We start from the raw sequence: 19,455 nt of genomic DNA, 5'->3' as shown, positions 1-19,455 counted from the left end.
GATGACATGCTCATCACTGGGAGTGACTCTAACGGGGTTAAGAGTATAAAATCTATCTTCAAAGATAAATTTGAAATGTCTGACTTGGGTTTTCTAACTTATTTTTTGGGAATTGAAGTAGCATACTCTCTTAGAGGATATTTCTTATCTCAAACTAAGCTGGCTTCTGAGATCATTGACAGGTCAGGTATTACAGATGAGAAGCTTTGCGAAACTCCTGCGGTAGTAGGAGCAAAGATGAAAATTGATGATGGGGTTCCCCTTTTGGATCCTACACCCTACAGACAGCTTGTAGGATCACTGATGTATCTGAGTATTACCAGACCAGATATATCCCATGCAGTCCATACTGCAAGTCAGTTTCAGCATGCGCCTACATCCGTTCACATGAGTGTCATCTTACGAGTCGTAAGATACATAAAGGGTACTCTAAACAAGGGAGTTTTTATGTCATCTTCTTCCGATTTAAAATTAATCGCTTATACTGACTCTGATTGGGGAGGTGACTCAAACAACCGTCACTCCACCACTGGTTTTTGTGTATTCTTAGGTGACTCACTGATTTCATTGAGATGCAAGAAGCAACAAAATGTGTCACTCTCCTTAACAGAAGCTGAATATCGTGCCATGACAACTACTACCATGGAGATTGTTTGGATTCATCAACTGCTTGAAGACATGGGAGTCACAATAGAAGGGCCCACCAAGCTATGTTGCGACAACAAGAGCGCAATCTACATTGCGAAAAACCACACATTCCATGAGCGGACCAAACACATTGAAATGGACTGTCACTATGTTCGCGAAGCATATCTCCGAGGAGTCATTGATCTTCCTTATGTTACGTCTGAATATCAGTTGGCAGACTTTTTTACTAAAGCCTTGTGCGCTCCGTGATTCAACTTCCTTCTTGGCAAACTATCGGTCATCTTGCCCTAAGTTTGAGGGGGGGTGTTAAATTATGTAAATCAAACTTGTAACTTCGTATATATATATTTTACATATATAAGGTAATACATATACATATATATAATATATGTATATGTATATGTATCTACCTATTATATATGTAAAATATATATATAATTCTATCTTTAGTCTTAGGGGTAGTTTAGACATTTTTACACATATTCTTTATCGAATATGTCTTGTAATTTCTTTTCCCTTTTTATTTTTCTTTTTTCATTTAATAAATGCATTTGTACCTACCTTGGGAGGGGCCCAACACACTAGTCGTTGGACCCCTCCAACGGTCACATTTGTGACCGTTGGAGGGGCTCCAACGACTATGTGGAGCCCCTTCCAAGGTCTCCTTTAGCCCTATAAATATGGGCACTCTCTCTTGTATTCTCTTAAGGGTGTTGGGGTTTATTGCTCAACCATTTTAGTGTTTATAAAACTTATGAGTGCATTTGCACATTTGTGATTTCGTATTTTGTGCTTTTGGTGCACAAGTGTTCCAAGTGTTCTTGGTGTGTGTGTGTTCACACATTTATATCGTTCCATTGCCTTTAGTATCTTGTTGAAGATACTTTTACACTATTGTAATCCCCATGTCTTCTAGCAATTGATGAATCCAAACAATCTCCATGGTAGTAGTTGTCATGGCACAATATTCAGCTTTTGTGGAGGAGAGTGACACCTTTTGTTGCTTCTTGCATCTCCACGATATTAGTGAGTCTCCTAAGAATACACAAAAACCAATGGTAGAGTGACGATTATTTGGGTCACCTCCCCAATCGGAGTCAGTATAAGCAATCAATTTTAAGTAAGAAGAAGAGGACAGAAAAACTCTCTTATTTAGAGTACCCTTTATGTATCTTACGACCCGTAAGATGGCACTCATGTGAACGGATGTAGGCGCATGCTGGAACTGACTTGCAATATGGACTGCATGGGATATATCTGGTCTGGTAATACTCAGATACATCAATGATCCTACAAGCTGTCTGTAGGGTGTAGGATCCAAAAGGGGAACCCCATTATCAATTTTCATCTTTGCTCCTACTACCGCAGGAGTTTCACAAAGCTTCTCATCTGTAATACCTGACCTGTCAATGATCTCAGAAGCCAACTTAGTTTAAGATAAGAAATATCCTCTAAGAGAGTATGCTACTTCAATTCCCAAAAAATACGTTAGAAAACCCAAATCAGACATTTCAAATTTATCTTTTAAGATAGATTTTATACTCTTAACCCCGTTAGAGTCACTCCCAGTGATAAGCATGTCATCAACATACAAAAGTAAAATTACAATCCCTGCATTGGATTTTCTAACAAATAGAGCAGTGTCAGTAAAACAAGAGGAAAAACCATTCTCAATCATAACAGAGTTAAATCTATCATACCAAGCCTTGGGGGCTTGTTTTAGGCCATAGAGTGCTTTTTGAAGACGAAGCACCTTTCCCTTAGGAGCCTCCATTCCAGGAGGAACATCCATATAAACTTCTTTGCTTAAATCGCCATTTAAAAAGGCATTTTTAACATCCATTTGATAGATGTTCCATTTGTTGATAGAGGCAACGGTTATAAGGCATCAGACAGTGACCATACGAGCTACAGGAGCAAAAGTTTCTTCATAGTCAATACCATATTCTTGACTATATCCTTTTGCAACCAAACGAGCTTTATACCTTTCAAGGGATCCATCACTTTTAGTTTTTACTTTAAAAACCCATCTGCACCCTATTGTTTTCTTGCCTTTAGGAAGATTTTGAAACTTCCAAGTTTTGGCTCTTCTCAGAGCCTCAAGTTCATTGTCCATTGCATTAATCCATTCAGGGCACTTTCGTGCTTCTTCAAAATTTCTAGGTTCTATATAGGAGTGGATGGCACTAAGGCAGACTCTATATCTTGGTGAAAAGGAGTCATAGGAAATGAACCTAGAAAGAAGCCTTCTACTTCTTTCGGTTCTACGAGGGATCACTTCATTCTGAGAGACACTGGGACTGGCATCATTATATCTGTCAAGAGCACTCCTAAAATTGTTTTGATCTCTATGAGTATAGGTGATAGGGTCTCTAGGTATTTCATCAATATGTTGATGTGATGAAGGAGACAAGAAGATGTTTTCCTCGGTTTCAAATTCATTTGGGTTACTTTGATCTGACTCATTATCACTAGTATCATCGTCTTTATTCAGTAAATCAAATAAAAAGGAATAATCCACATTTTCATTATGAGGGTCACAACGTTCGAATCCACTAAGATTTTCCAAAAAACTCACATTTCTGGAAACATACAATTTATCACTTTTGGTATCATAACAACGAAACCTCTTTTGGGTTTCAGAATAGCCAAGAAAGGCACAAGGAATGACTTTAGGAGAAAGTTTGTCATTCTTATCAGTAAGAACAAAACATTTACACCCAAAGACCCTTAACCTGCTATAATCAGGTTCTTTATCGTACAGTTTTTCAAAGGGAGAAATTTTGTTTAAATTTTTCGATGGGAGTCTGTTTATGAGATAGACAGAAGTAAGAGCTGCCTCAGCCCAGAGATTTTTTGGAATGTTTTGAGAAATGAGTAAAGTCCTAGTTGTTTCAATGATGTGCCTGTGCTTTCGTTCGGCTAACCCATTTTGTTGAGGGGTTTTCAGACAAGATTTTTGGTGAAGAATACCAAAATTTTCAAGATAACTTTTAAATTCATTTGAGAGGTATTCTCCTCCAGAGTCGGACCTAAAGATTTTTAAACATCCATTGAATTGATTTGAAATCATCATGTGAAAACTTTTAAAAGTTGAGAAAACTTCATGTTTATGTTTAAGAAAATAGATCCAACAAAACCTAGTGTAGTCATCCACAAAGATCACATAATATGAAAATCCTCCTTTTGACATTACCGGAGCCGGTCCCCATACATCGGAATGGACAATTTCAAATGGTTTTGTCGTAAACATGGATCTTTGAGGAAAAGGCAAACATTTCATTTTCCCAAGAATACATTCATTACACAAAAAGTCACTTTTACAAAGATGTTTAACAAAAGGCAAATAGGAGATTTTAACAATATTGGGATGACCCAATCTCTTATGCCATACATGAATATCTTTGTTTTGGACGACATTGCAAAATTGACTCTTGGGAACTTGAAGAAAATCTACGTAGTAGAGGTCTCCTCTTCTAGAGCCTTCCCCAATCAATCTCCCGGACTGGCGATCTTGTATCCAACATTTATTAGAAGAGAATTTTATATCGCAACCATGGTCCGAGAGTTGGGAGACGGAAAGAAGATTTAAGTTAAGGTTTGGAATAAAACGAATTTTGGAACAAAAAAGTCTTGTTTTTCAAAATTACCTATTCCTTTAATCTCAAGAGATGTTCCGTCCGCGGTTGAGACAAAGGATGGAAAATAATTTTTAGAAAAATTTGAAAGAGAGCAAGAGCTAGGTGTCATGTGAAAGGAAGCCCCGGAATCTAAAAGCCAAGATGTCTTACCGGGGGAAGAAGAAGACATAGCGGCTCTGGAAGTACCTCCCTTGAGAAGAGGTTGTAGTGCTTCTACGATTTGTTGAAGAGAAAGAGACTCACTTGATGAAGAAGGTCGTTCTTCTACTTGGGATGCCATAGCCGTTGCAATCAATTTCTTCCATTTAGGACACATAGGTTTGATATGTCCGAGTTCTTTACAATAGTAGCAATTCAATTTGCTATAGTCTCTTTTGCCATACCGATCATTTCCTCCTTGACCTTGATTCTTGAAATGAGGAGGTCTATAGGTCTTCATGTTATTTTCCGGTCTTGACACGGCATTAGCCATTTCACCATCTTCTTGAGTAGAGGAAGTAACAAGAATGCTAGGATTATTTTTACCAATCCCCATACGGGTTTCTTCACCACTAAGCTTGGTGATAACATCTTTAAGTGAGGGAGATGTGAAAGCGGAGAGAAGAGAGGACCGAATTCGTTCAAATTCGGGTCTAAGGCCATTTAGAAAATTGAAGAACCGGTCTTCCTCAAGTTGTTTGTGCCTTAATTCGATTGCCTCTCCACTCCATTTAGGTTCAAGAATTGCGAGCTCGTCCCAAATAGAGGATAATTCGGCAAAGTACTCCCGAATGGTCATGTCATTTTGTTGGAGGGTCAAAGCCCTCTTTTGGAGAAAGTACTTGTGGGATAGATCTCTTGAGGTGTACATTTTCTCAAGATATACCCAAGCTTCGGAAGCCTTTTTAAATTTGATGATATTGGCGTTTATTTTGGTCTCAACGGATGAGAAAATCCAAGATAAGATCTTGAAGTTCTTCATTTCCCAATCATCATGTTTTTTAGAATACTCTTCAAGGGCTTTTTGTCTTTCATCCCCTTCAAGGATCTTAATATCTCCTCTTTCAATAACGGTAATTTTGGGTTCCGGTTCCGGTATGGATCCATGAATGTAACCCCAAAGCCCCTTTTCTTTAATATGGGCTTCCATATTACCGGCCCAAACATGATAGTTTGAGCCATTAAGCTTAAACCCAAGAGAGAAATGGGAGTCTTTTTCGCCCATTAGAGAGGAAAGAAGACAAGGAATAATACGTACCTCAATTACTTTTCGCGTCTTTCTTGACAAGAGAGGCTCCTAAAATATTGCTCGAAGAAGGTGATCCTCTTTGATTTCAAAAAACTTGAAGGCACGCTTTTCGAGGAATGCAAGAGAGGGCGAATCACAATTCTTCTTTTTCAACGAAGCTTTGATACCATGTGAAAGTATCTTCAACAAGATACTTTGGTCGATAACGCAATAACCTTGAGAATAAATGTGTGAACATACACACACCAAGAACACTTGGAACACTTGTGCACAACAAGCACAACACACGGAATCACAAATGTGCAAATGCACTCATAAGATTCATAAACAACTAAAGAGGTTGGGCTATAATCCCAAAACCTTTAATAAAATACAAGAGGAGCTGCCCCATATTTATAGGGCTTTTAGGAGGCCTTGGGAGGGGCTCCACATAGTCGTTGGAGCCCCTCCAACGGTCACAAATGTGACCATTGGAGGGCCCAACGACTAGTGGGTTGGGCCCCTCCCAATGCAAGTACAATGCATTAAATGGAAGAAAAAGGAAAAATAAAAAGGAAAAAGAAAAAAAGGAAAAAATACAAACCATGTTCACGAAAGTGAATGTGTAAAATACCTAAACTACCCTTACCTAAGCTACCCTTAGCAATAAATATATTTTATATATATAATAGGTAGATACATATACATATGTAATATATGTATATGTATTACCTTATATATATAAAATATATATACGAAATTACAACATATTTTAACAGAATTCGGGTTCGCTTTAGCAGCCACCATACTGTAACTCTACCTTAAGCCTAAGGGCAACTAAACCTACCTTGTGTTCAGGATTTTCCTTGAACTCCAAGACATCCTTGACTTCTCCTAACCAATCTAAGAAATTCTCAAGACTGCTAGATCCATTAAATTTAGGGATTTCAAATTTAATCCTAGCTTCCTAGTTGGTTCTCCTAAGCATTTCATGTGATCTATGTTAAAATGTAAAACTGTATATATATAATAATATTATTATATATATATATATATATATATATAAAATATTTTTCATTTCTTTCTTTTCTGTAACTTTTTTCCTTTATTTTTATTTTTTGTCTTTATGTCATCTAGTTCAGTTTGAACTAGAATGACTATTGCTAGTCAAGTCCTGTCCAAACTTGACTAACAATAAAGCTGTTGGACACAGTCCAACAGCTCTTTAGAGCCTTTGGACTATGTCCAACAGCCCTATAGAGTCCTCCTCTTTCAGCTGTGTATATAAAGGGGTGCAGCCCCTCTTGTATTCCATTCCAATGCTTCTTAAGCAATTGGTTTTTCATATCAATAAAGAATACCTTTTTTATTTTTATTTTGTTTTCAGTTATACCCTTTTTAAGGGTTATGCTTTAGTGTCATTCATGACACTTTCCCTTGTGAATCTAAGCTCGTGTTTCGAAGATCCCTATTTCATTTCAATCTACTCGAATGAGTTTGAGTATAGATTTCAAACCTATGTCATAGGGACTCGGCAAACCGGGTGCCGCACCTGCGTCGACGTGACGCGATGCGGCACCCAGTGCGGTCAACCCGACCCTGGGTGTGTTGACCGCACCCAGGGTCATTTGTGTCCAATTTTTTTTATTTAAAAAAAAAAATAGCCCCCGAACCCCCCTTTCTGCACAAAGAGGGCACAGGGAGGGGGTTCGACCCCTCCCCTGCACAAATTATATATATATATATATATATATATATATATATATATATATATATATATATATATATATATATATATATATATATATATATATATATATATATTTGCCGCACCCCCGCACCCAAGTTTTTTGAAAGTGACGCACCCCCGCACGTGCGATCCCGCAAAGTGATTCCTATCATTTCACTCAAGCTGGAGTTCATATTGCCTAATGCACACTTTGTCACACTCTCTATCTTGGTTCAAGTCATTAATCATTCGAGTCAACTTTTTGACTTGACGCCGCAAATCTTGCTCAACATGCCTTTGGTCTCTAGCGTCATTCGCGTTGACGCATTCACCACGACCACGACCTTCTTGTCTCCAAGCCATGGCGAACCACACGTAGGATCTTGCTAAGGTGGGTGACACCTAGCCTAGGCTCTAATACCAAAATGGTGCATACCGACTTTGGAGTCGGTTCGCGAACACACTACTAGTGCATGATGCGAAAGCGACTAGTCTCAAAACTTGATGTGACTTTGAAAACAGTTTCAGAATTTGATACTCTAGAAAAAATCAGACTTTTTAATTTCAGAAAACTAACGATAATCAGTCCCAAAACAGCAAAGATATATATACTAGAAAATGCAGTTTGCAATTCTGAAATTTGCGCACTTTTGTAAATTGAATTTTTGGATGAGTAAGCACACATAAAGACTTCACAAATTCAGATTTAATATTCAGAAACTAATTGATAGAACTGATTCTTATTAAATGTAGGATTCTCATGCAAATGCAGATCAGATTCTACAGTTTCTGAAATAAATAGTTTCGGCCACATTAACAGCACCTAAATAGGTTTGTGCTCACAATCTGTTTCAACAGAAAAAGATGTTGGACAGTACAGTCCTATTTAATGCAGAACAGGGAAAATATTTGTAAACAAACTTTGTGATAGATGCATCAGCAATTTGGAGGAAAGCACACTTTCACAGTAATAGCAAAAAAGTCAATAAAACAACAGTCACTACACTCTTGCCCAGTTCAGCAATTCTTTCATTGCAAGTGTCGGACTGGTATGTGTGTCCAGTGTCGTGCAGAACAAAAGCACGAAACAGGTTGACACTGATCCGCTTCAGCATTGTCAGTTCAGCAATCAAGCATCCAATGGTGCAGGCGGGTGCAGTTAATTCAGTAATAGAAAATCTGATATTGTTTGAGTCGTGCACACAGATTGGGACTTCTGACAGACAATATCATAATGCAAACTGGATCACAAAATAAAGAAAAAGAACTCCCAATAACGTAAAACAGCAGGTTTGCGGAGTTGACTCTCTAAAGAGATTTCAAAACAACAAGGTAGCGCAGTTACTTGTTTTTCTCAGGATTCAAACACAGCAGGAACAAAATAGGAACAATTTGGTGTTTGTTTCTTGCACAGAAAATTAGAACAACAAACAAGTGAACATTTGTTATGAAGGAACCATGTTGGCAGTGAGAAGTTCATCTCCTCGGTTCCAGCCACCATACGGGTCAGCAGGTTCAGTCAAGCAGCAGGTTCACAGCCACAAGACGTCTACGATGGAACACAAGTTCGCAGCCACAAGACGTCCAACGATGGAACACAGCAACAAGACGTTTAGCAATCAGACCAGGCTCAGCTGAGTCCACCTCCACGACACCAAGACACGTCCTTGGTCTGAGATTCAAAGGAACATTTGTAGGGATGAAGCACTTCCACAAGTCCTTCCCTAATCCCAAACTCACTCCCTCAACCACGGTTCAAGTATCTCCCTTAAACTCACAAGTTCAAAACCTCTCTCCCAAGGTTCACTCCTTTTTCATCACAGAAAATTTTCAAAAACCAACTAGAGAAAGACCCCTTCAACTTTTTTGGAAAGGCTTTTAAAGGAAGAAGTAAACCCTCCCTTGCTCTCTTTGGTTCTCATGAGAGACCACCTCTCTTGAAGGCCAATGAGACAAGCCACTTTATTTTTGTCTCATTCTCCTTCCTTTTTTGACAATGGGAAGCTTGTAAGGCTTTTGAGAGTGGTTCTTTAAGGAGGCCACCTCTCTTTTGGCCAATGAAAAGCTAGTGAGGTGGCCTCTTGGATTGGACACTCCAAGAGGCCACCCTCATTTTGACCAATAATGAGGATCCACTTGTGGGGTGAGTTGGATCCTCTAATGCTTAAAATTTAAATGGATCAAGATCCAGATTCATTGCTGAAAAATAAAATATAAAACTACCCAAGTTACTCCTGCACCCTCTAGTACTTAAAATGATCATTACGAATACTAGAACTATCCAGATCCGTAGAATTCTGCTCCTAAAAAAAATACAAAAATGATTTTTGGAGTTTCAAAAATTCTCAAATTTGAAACTAGATTAACTAAATGAATTTCTGAGATATTAAAAACAAAATTCTCAGAAATGCAAAATTATAAAAAAGCGAAAATACCCTCGTACCTTGTTTTGGCTTGAATGGGTGATTTTGGGCTTGGGTATGCGATGGTATGTCTTCCTGTAGCGGGTCTTCAAAGGTGGATTGTCCTCCAGCTCCTCGCATGTGTCAGAATTATCTCGATGCGCTGCATCACATAGCTTGCAAGCGATTGAGTGGTTAAGCCTGGCTGTTTAAGTGTTGTGCTTAGGCATCTCATTTTCAAACCCAATTCTAAGTAATTTTTTGAAGTAGTAACTAAAATCCGACTGGATTCTCTTGCAAACCTGAATCCAACTTAGTATCCGATTAGATTTTCTAATCGAATATGGTTTTTCTACCAAACCCGAATTAACGGATTCAGGTCAGTCAGTTATCCAACCCAAACCCAAACCCAAACTGTGTACATCCCCCTATCTACAACTTAAGTGATCAGAAAGGAAGACAACTATGTTTTCAGTTCTGATCATGATTGTATCGGATTTGGGATCAAAATGGAGCCTGATCTACTATCAGAATAAAATGTAGAATGTGATTTTGTTACTAATTTATTATTTTATATATATATATATATATATATATATATATATATATATATATATATATATATATATGCATGTGGGTACAATTCTGCTGCTAAAATGTAACATAGTAGGTGAACATTTTCAAGTAGGTCATATGTTTATCACAGCTCATTTGCATTTTAATGCAATCTGGAACATCCTATTTTATCTGGTTCTGAAATATATAGTAATATTTAATTTATTGATCTAAGCATCTCATTCATGATTGATGTCTTAAGATATACATATATGTATATGTATATATATACATGTACATATACGTATATGTATATGTACTTAACTGTAAACCGAAATACCATCAAGGGTATTTTAGTATTTTCACTGTAATAGGCGTTTAGAATGGTTGACAAATCTTTTTAACTTGATTTGGCGAACAAATAAGATGCCTAATGAGTGGAGGAAGAGTACTTTGGTGCCTTTATATAAGAATAAGGGTGATATACAAGATTGCACAAACTATCGTGGTATAAAACTCATGAGTCATACTATGAAACTTTGGGAGAGGATGATTGAGTCTAGGTTGAGGAAGGTTGTCATGATATCGGAGAATCAATTTGGTTTTATGCCTGGAAGATCAACTATGGAAGCTATACATCTTCTTAGACAACTTATTGAAAGATATAGAGAGAGGAACAAAGATTTGCATATGGTTTTTATTGATTTAGAGAAGGCATACGATAGAGTACCTAGGGACGTTCTCTGGTGGACAATGATGAAGAAAGGTGTTTCTCTCAAGTACATTAGTATAATTAAAGATATGTATGAAGGAGTAGTAACCAATGTCCGCACTTGTGGAGGGGTGACAACCAATTTCCCGATAACGGTTGGGTTACATCAAGGATCTGCTTTAAGCCCTTTCCTATTTGCGATAGTGATGGATGAGCTTACGAGATCAATTCAAGAAAATGTACCGTGGTGTATGTTGTTTGCTGATGATATTATTTTGATTGATGGGTCTAGAGCTGGGGTTAATGCTAAGTTAGAATTATGGAGACAGACATTGGAAGCTAGATGTTTTAAGTTGAGTAAGAGTAAGACTGAATATATGGAATGTCGGTTTAGTAAGCAACGAAGTAGTGATGGGAGTGTAGTGAAGCTTGGTGAGCAAGATATACCGGTGAATGATTATTTCAAATATTTGGGATCCATCATTCAAAAGTATGGAGAAATTGATGGAGATGTAAATCATAGGATAAAGGTTGGGTGGATGAAATGGAAAAGTGCTACTGGAGTGCTGTGCGATCGTAGAATGCCATTGCGGTTGAAGGGAAAGTTTTATAGGACGACTATTAGACCCGCTTTACTATATGGTACGGAATGTTGGGCTGCCAAGAGACATCATATTCAAAAAATGAGTGTAGCTGAGATGCGGATGCTTAGATGGATGTGTGGAAATACAATAAAAGATAAGATTCGGAACGAAGAGATACGTAAGAAGGTAGGTGTTGCACCCATTGAAAATAAGATGCGAGAGAATCGTTTACGGTGGTTTGGACATATTCGGCGAAGGCCTAATGATGCTCCAGTTAGAAGGTTGGATAAATGGGAAAATATATTAGTTAAAAGAGGTCAGGGTAGGCCTAGGAAGACTTGGATGGAGATGATAGGAAAGGATATGAATGCTTTGAACCTCACCGAGGACATGGCGTTGGATAGAAATGATTGGAGGAAAAGGATTCATGTGGAAGACCCAAAATGAATTTCTTTTTTGGTTCATATCGCTGACCCCAATTGTTTTGGGATGAAGGCATAGTTGTTGTTGTTGTTCACTGTAATAGGCGTCAGCCCATTAGGGGCTGACAATCTATTTTTTTTTCTGTTTTCCACTTTTTACTTTTTCAGCTTTTGAAGTATTGGGAGCAGCTCCAAGTAGCTGTTGGAGCTGCTTATGACCGTTGGGAGCAGCCCAACAGCCACTTTGGGCTGCTCCCCATGTGGCTTTGTATTATAAATAGGCCTTGTAGTTTCTTAACTCATTATATGCAATAACAATTCTTTAGACCCTTGTGTGGGTGGATCAGTGATTCAATCAAGTATTCTACTTGATTGAAAGTGTGTTCTTACATGTGTATTGGATTTTATCCGCTTCATTACATGGTATCAGAGCTTTGGTGTTCCAAAGGATGTTTGTTAGAAGAAAGATCGTGATCAAGAAGAGGATTGTTGACTTGGAAAAAGACATTGAAACTTTGATTGTTGCATCGAGAAGCGGACCATCTCCAAAAAAGTCTTATATTGCATTCATTTTCTCTCTTTCTCTCCTTTTTCTCCCTTTCTTTTATTTCGCTTTCTCTTGTTGCAAATGAAGAATGAGAGAGAAGTGATAGTCTCTATTCCCGTACGCCTAAATGACACCATGTGATGTGGGCATACATAATAAAACATAAAATATGAGAAAAGGGGTTTTAGGGGTTGGTTGACGGCATCGAAAAGGAGCCTAAACTTATCCTTACAAAATTGGAGAATAAAAAATAAGTTGTGTTTCAAGGAGAGGAAATGGCTAAAGCCATTTCCGAAGATGAGAAAAGATGGAAGGAATGGAGGATGGGTCATTCCAAAATTATTGGATGACTCATCAATAGTGTGGACATTCACAAATGTTCTAGTTTGACAAAGTTTGACTTCGCTAGTGATGCGTAGAAATACCTTAAAGACATGTATAGTCTTAAGGATATTGCGCATATTTGTGATGTCCAAAATAAAGTGAGGATATGAGCACAAGAGAATACTACAATGCTCTCTCTCTCTCTCTCTTTTGGGATGAATTGACTCTTCTTGAGCCAAAGTGGCATTGCCCACGAGATGTTGAGCTCTGCGAAAATCAAATCAAAGCGTAGCATTTTTATCAATTCATAAATGGGCTTAGGCCCGAATTTGAAGGAACTAAATTCGCTATTCTTCATAGAGGAGGGGTTCCTTCCATAGTTGAGATACTTGAAGAATTAACTATGGAAGAAAATAAATTGAAAAGACCGTCCGCTTCTAAGGAAGAAGAATCCGTGCTTGCTATGTCAAAGCCCGAAAATCATACGAAGAGTTATAAACCACCTCATTTTGTAAGAAATGTGAATTGTAGAAACCCCAACAACTATGAAAAGAAGGGTGATCATGATTCAAAAAAGGGTGAAAAAATTATTTGCTATCATTGCTATGAACTGAGACATATCAAACATTTTGTCCCAAAAGAAAGAAGGATTATAAAGAAGACAAAAGAGTGACTTCGGTTGAAAGGAGTGAAGTTGACAACTCCAAATACACTGGTTCGCTCTCCTTAGCTCAATGAATGAAGGTGTTGTAACCTGTGGTTAAATCTCAATCTTCTTCTTATTCGAGAGCGGTTATATCGACAAGTGACAACCATGATAAGACCTCTTAGATCATAGACTCCGGTGCTTTATTTCTTATGACCCCTAATGAGTCCATATTGACCGAATGCAAGTTTAACTCAAATGATTCTTGCGTTTCTACTGCCGATGACACATCTTTAAAAATCAAAAGTTTTGATATTTATCAAAAAACACCTATCTTTCACACACCAAATATTAGAGTAGTACTAAAATTGAACTTAAACCTCTTATCCATTTCTCAAATTGCGGACTATGGTTGCAAAATAGTTTTCTCATCTAATGATTGTCTAATACAGGATCTCCAGTCCGGAAAGCCGATTGGGCAAGGGCGTAGAAGAGGAGACTTCTATGTTATGAACAATCTTGAATTGCAAAACAATTTTTTTATAATTTTGTGAAAATGAAAGATATAGAAATTTGGCACAAAAGACTAGGACATCCTAGTGAGACAAAATTACAATTGTTTCCATTTCTTTCAAATTGTAAAAGAAAAATTTTTGTATGTGAAGATTGCATTCTTGGCAAAATAAAGTCTTTACCTTTTAGAACAAGACATCTTATACCTAAGAATCCATTTGAATTAGTGCATTCAGATATACGGGGACCCACACCGATCGTATCCAAATGAGGCATTTCTTATTATGTTGGGTTTGTGGACGATTATAGTAGACACTCTTGGATATTCTTTTTAAAAAACAAATATAAAGTATTTGATTATTTTAAAAAATTTCATAATCATATACAAAATCAATTTAAAACTAATATTCAAATCTTCAGAACTGATTTCGAAGGAGAATTTATGTCAAAAGAATTTGAAAATTATCTTGACTTAAATGAGATTATACATCAAAAATTGTGCCCGTACACCCCTCAACAAAATGGTCTTGCCGAAAGAAAGCATAGACACATTATTGAAACCATTAGAACACTTCTAGTATCTAGAAATGTTCCCAAAGTTTTTTGGGCCGAAGCCGCTCTTACGGCAGTCTATTTGATAAATAGAATGCCCTAAAAAAATATTGAAAATGTTTCTTCCCGTTACAAAAGGTTGAGGGTATTCATGTGCAAATGTTTTGTTCTTACCAACAAGAATGATAAACTCTCTCCTAAATTAATTCCTTGTGTGTTTTTGGGTTATGCTGAAAACCAAAAAAGATATAGATGTTATGACATTGAAAGAAACAAATTGTATGTTTCTCGAAATGTTATGTTTCTCGAAAATGAAAAGGGTTTTTTCAAGGATAATATCCAAGAGAGTTGTGACTATTCGTTTCTTTTTTATCTAGTCAATGATAAATGTGAAAATATTCATGAAAGCCAAGTCATACACGAGGCAAATGAGAATGTGAGTATGAGTCTTGACAATATAGACCTATCTCACGATAATTTACAAACCTATGCTCGACGTACCGAAGGTCATCCACCATGTGTTTTAGAAAGATACTCTCAAAGCCAAGAAGAAGACCCTTCTAGCCTTAGAAAATCCATAAGAATTTCAAAAACTCCTAGTAGATTTGTTTCATACGATTCCTTTGAACCAAGGTATAAATATTGCCTAATGGTTATTCACTCGTATGCTGAACCTCAATCATATCATGAGGTTAAGCATCATCCTGAATGGGTTAAGGCCATGAATAATGAGTTAGAAGCATTAGAAAGAGCAAAAACTTGAGAGATTTAAACATTACCTAAAGGAAGAAAAACTATAAGATGCAGATGAGTTTACAAGGTAAAAACTAAGTACGATGAAACATTAGAAAGATATAAGGCTAGGTTAGTGGCAAAGGGATATAGTCAAGAAAATAAGATTGACTATGATGAGACATTTGCCCCAGTTGCTCGCATGACTACTGTTAGAACTCTCATTGCTATAACATCAATTAGGAAATAACCTATATTTCAAATAGACGTCAAAAATGCATTTTTAAATGGTAATCTAGATGAAGAAGTGTACATGGATCCTCTACTTGGCCTGACTTTAGCACATGGGGAGTCTCCAATTGTGTAAGGCCTTGTATGGCCTAAAACAAACTCCAAAGGCTCGGTATGATAGGTTCAATGATGTGATGACACAACTTCATTTTAAATTCTGTTTTACTGATACTGCATTGTTTGTTAAGTCTTCTAATACAGGAATGATGATTTTACTATTGTATGTAGATGATATGATAATTACAAAAGATTATAAGTAGGGAGTTAATCATATCAAAGATGTGCTTAAAGCCAATTTTGATACGACAAATCTTGGTTTTTTACGATACTTTCTTGGAATAGAAGTTGCTTACTCACATCGTGGTTATTTTTTGTCACATACTAAATATGCAACAAAGATTATTTAAAGATCAAGACTCTCGGATGAAAAAATGGTCGACACTCTGGAAGTCATAAATGTCAAAATGAAAAAAGATGATTAAGAGCCTTTGCAAGATCCAACGCCCTACAAACTGATAATTGGGGCTTTATCTTTCTATTATCCGCCCTGATATATACCTTGTTATTCATTCTGCTAGTCAATTTCAGCATGCTCCCACTACAGTGTATATGAGTGTTGTAATGAGAATTGTTAGATATATTAAAAAATCTATTAATTTTGGCTTGTTTTTATCATCTTATCCTCTTCCTCAATATAAATAATTGCATATTCTGATTCTGATTAGGGAGGGGATATCAATGATAGATGCTCAATCACTGGTTTATGTGTATTTGTAGGTGACTCTAATTTCATGGCGATGCAAAAAGTAGCAGAAGGTGTCGTTCTCCTCCACTGAAGTTGAGTATCGTGCCATGACGACCACTACGTCTGAGTTAGTTTGGCTGAGACAACTTCTCAAAGACTTGAGGGTTCATACTGCAGAACCTTCAAAATTGTGTTGTGACAACAAGAGTGTTGTATACATTGTAAGCAATCATACATTTCATGAAAGAACGAAACACATTGAGATGGATTGTCGCTACGTTCGTGAAGAGTTCCTGCGAAAGACTATCACATTACCTTATGTTCCATCAGAATACCAACTCACGGATGTCTTCACCAAAGCGCTACCGTCACCCAGATTTCACTTCCTACTTGCAAACTCTCGGTAGTTGAATCATGGGTCTGAGGGGGGGTATGTACATATATATATATATATATATATGTACATATATACGTGTATATATATATATATATGTACATGTACGTATACATATACGTATATGTATATGTACTTAACTGTAAACCGAAATACCCATTAAGGGTATTTCGGTATTTTCACTGTAATAGGAGTCAGAGGGGCTGACAATCTATTTTTCTTTTTTCTGTTTTTTACTTTTTCTGTTTTCCACTTTTTACTTTTTCAGCTTTTGAAGTATTGGGAGCAGCTCCAAAGTAGCTGTTGGAGCTGCTCCCCACAGTCATATTTATGACTGTAGGGAGCAGCCCAACAGCCACTTTGGGCTGCTCCTCATGTGGCTTTGTATTATAAATAGGCCTTGAAGGCCTTGTAGTTTCTTAACTCTTTTTTCATGATTAATATATGCAATAACAATTCTTTAGACCTTTGAGTGTTTGGATCGGTGATTCAACCAAGTATTCTACTTGATTGAAAGTGTGTTCTTGCATGTGTATTGGATTTTATCCGCTTCATTACATGATGAACCATGTTAAACCCATTTTATGACCTTATCTACTTAAATATCCATCTAGGTGAGGTTTTACTCATTGCACCTAGGCTAGTATTTAATATGATTGCAGCTACTGCCCCTTGAACGGGTAACATGTTTTTTCTTAACCTTTGTACATTTTTGGAGACAATGTTCCACTGTTCTCTCTCTCTCTCTCTATATATATATCCTTGGTAATTCTAACATTTTCTGTTTGGATTTACACCTTGATGGCTATTACGCAGGCAATTCAGAAGGTGAAAAATGCCATGTTCAGTAGCACTAGCTTGGTGGAGGAATCTCAACCCAATCCATCCTACTCATCCCATACAGAGTTATCCTTGTCAGCTGATATGTTGCATACACATTCTAAAGGTCTAGTTAAGATGCTATATCACACATTTTCAATCCATGTTTCTGTGCTTATTTGTAGTGCGTGTGTTTCATCAATAGGTTTGGTGCCTCATCTGCGAAGAAAGCGGGGACCTACTCGAGCCTTGGATGTACTGATGTTGCCAAAAGGTCAAAAGATTAAAATACACTGCAACAAGCATGGGCAAGCGGTTGGTGATAATGCAAATAAACTATCAAGTTTCATGGGCACAATAGCGCGCAATGGGCACATTGCACCTCTTACTTTCAAAGATTGGCGGATGATGCCACAGAAACATAAGGATGAAATGTGGCATAGTGTTTTGGTATAGATAACAAGTTGTTTGTCTCTACTTTTTTCTTGTTTTTTGCTTATGTGATTGAAACATGATTGTGAGTTTCATGTATTGCAGGATAAATTTGAAATTGACAATTGTATGAGGCGTTGGGTCATGATGTCTTTGTCAAAGAAATGGAAAAATTGGAAGTCTACACTTAAGAAAGAGCATTACGACAATCATGAGACAGATGAGCAGCGATTGGCAGACTGTGATGAACGAATTTTGCCTGACCAATGGGCTGTCCTTGTACGCTTTTGGAGATCCGAAGAGGGAATGGTATGTGTTCAGAATATTGAAGATGAAATTATAAGCTTTGATGTAATTTTTTCATACTTGAGAGGTGATTTGTATTTGTTCCACGTTTTAGAAGCTGAGCAATAGAAACAAGGCCAATCGTGCAAAGCAAACTTGTAATCATACTACAGGCACAAAGAGCTTTGCACGTATACGTGAGGAGGAGGTAACTAATGATTCTCTTTTTTAGGTAGCATTTCATGTAAACTCTAACTTGATAAATGACCAAATGAAGCTATGCTGATCAATTTTTACCTTCTTTCACGAGGATAGATAGCCCGAATAGGAGATGGATCAGAACCTAGCAGAGTTGAATTTTTCATAAAGACCCATAAGAAGAAGTGTGGAGGACTTGTGAATGCTAGGGCAAGTGAAATAATTGTAAGCTTTATGACCCCAAGTTTTTCAAGTAATTATACGTTATAGTTATGATGATTTTTATATTTATAAATTAAGACGGGCTTATGTGCAGACTGAGTTCAACAAACTGTCGTCTGAACTCCCAGTGGGATTATGGGACAAGACAAGCCAAGATGACATCTTTTCCCAAGTCATGGGAGTAGATCGACATGGACGTGTACGAACTTATGGACTGGGTCCTGTCCCATCTGATTTTGGGGGTTCAACTCTGACCCCAAGCCGGGCTGAATCTGCAAGGGAAGCTGCTAGATCTGCTATAAGAGCAGCAATTGCAGAACAAAAGACAAGTATTCTACAAAGGCAGATGGAAGAAATTTGGGGAGAGAACCGACAGTTGCGGCAAGAGAATGAAAAAATGAAACAGCAGTTACAAAAGATGATGGATATCTTGGGGAATGCCTAATATGGCAGCCCCATGCTTAAAAGGTAAATTCGCAAAATACGTGTATATTCAAGTATCAACTGATCAGACATGCTTGGTGTATAACTTTTTTCTTATTTGTTTTGGGGAATGGATGACTCTGGTGTAATCGAGGATACATTCCAGTTATTGAGCACATTACCGGCGTATATTTCATTATGCTTTTGTACGTTTCATTATCTCCATATGTAGTTTTCTCACGTATTTCTATTGATTGCAGAAACTAGTTTTCGGTTTATCTCTATTTGCATTAGTGGGTGTATAGGCATGTTAATATACTGTTGGTATGTCAAATAAAACATCTAGAATCTTTGATTTGTTTGGAAATCCTCTTCTATAAGCACGTCTCTTGCAATTTCCCTTGATCTTGGATCTTGTACATCGGCTATCTC

At 37.3% G+C, this 19,455-nt stretch overlaps 1 protein-coding gene across 1 annotated transcript in view; it reads left to right on the top strand.

Annotated features, from left to right (window-relative positions):
• Positions 1-19,239, top strand: part of LOC149818925 (uncharacterized) — a 39,221-nt gene extending 19,982 nt beyond the window's left edge. The window contains exons 3-8 of the mRNA XM_089984208.1: positions 17,461-17,590; positions 17,669-17,913; positions 18,001-18,204; positions 18,296-18,388; positions 18,496-18,603; positions 18,695-19,239. Of these exons, the coding sequence (XP_089840334.1) occupies positions 17,461-17,590; positions 17,669-17,913; positions 18,001-18,204; positions 18,296-18,388; positions 18,496-18,603; positions 18,695-19,045 (1,131 nt within the window). The 3' untranslated portion in view covers positions 19,046-19,239. The remainder of the gene's footprint in view (positions 1-17,460; positions 17,591-17,668; positions 17,914-18,000; positions 18,205-18,295; positions 18,389-18,495; positions 18,604-18,694) is intronic.
• The last annotated feature ends 216 nt before the right edge of the window (positions 19,240-19,455 follow it).

This window comes from Nuphar pumila, chromosome 13 (assembly GCF_984573655.1).
Source record: "Nuphar pumila chromosome 13, dmNupPumi1.hap1.1, whole genome shotgun sequence".
NCBI classification, from domain to species: Eukaryota; Viridiplantae; Streptophyta; class Magnoliopsida; order Nymphaeales; family Nymphaeaceae; genus Nuphar; species Nuphar pumila.
Note: the sequence above shows the minus strand (reverse complement) of the source record. Positions and strands in the feature narration are given on the sequence as shown.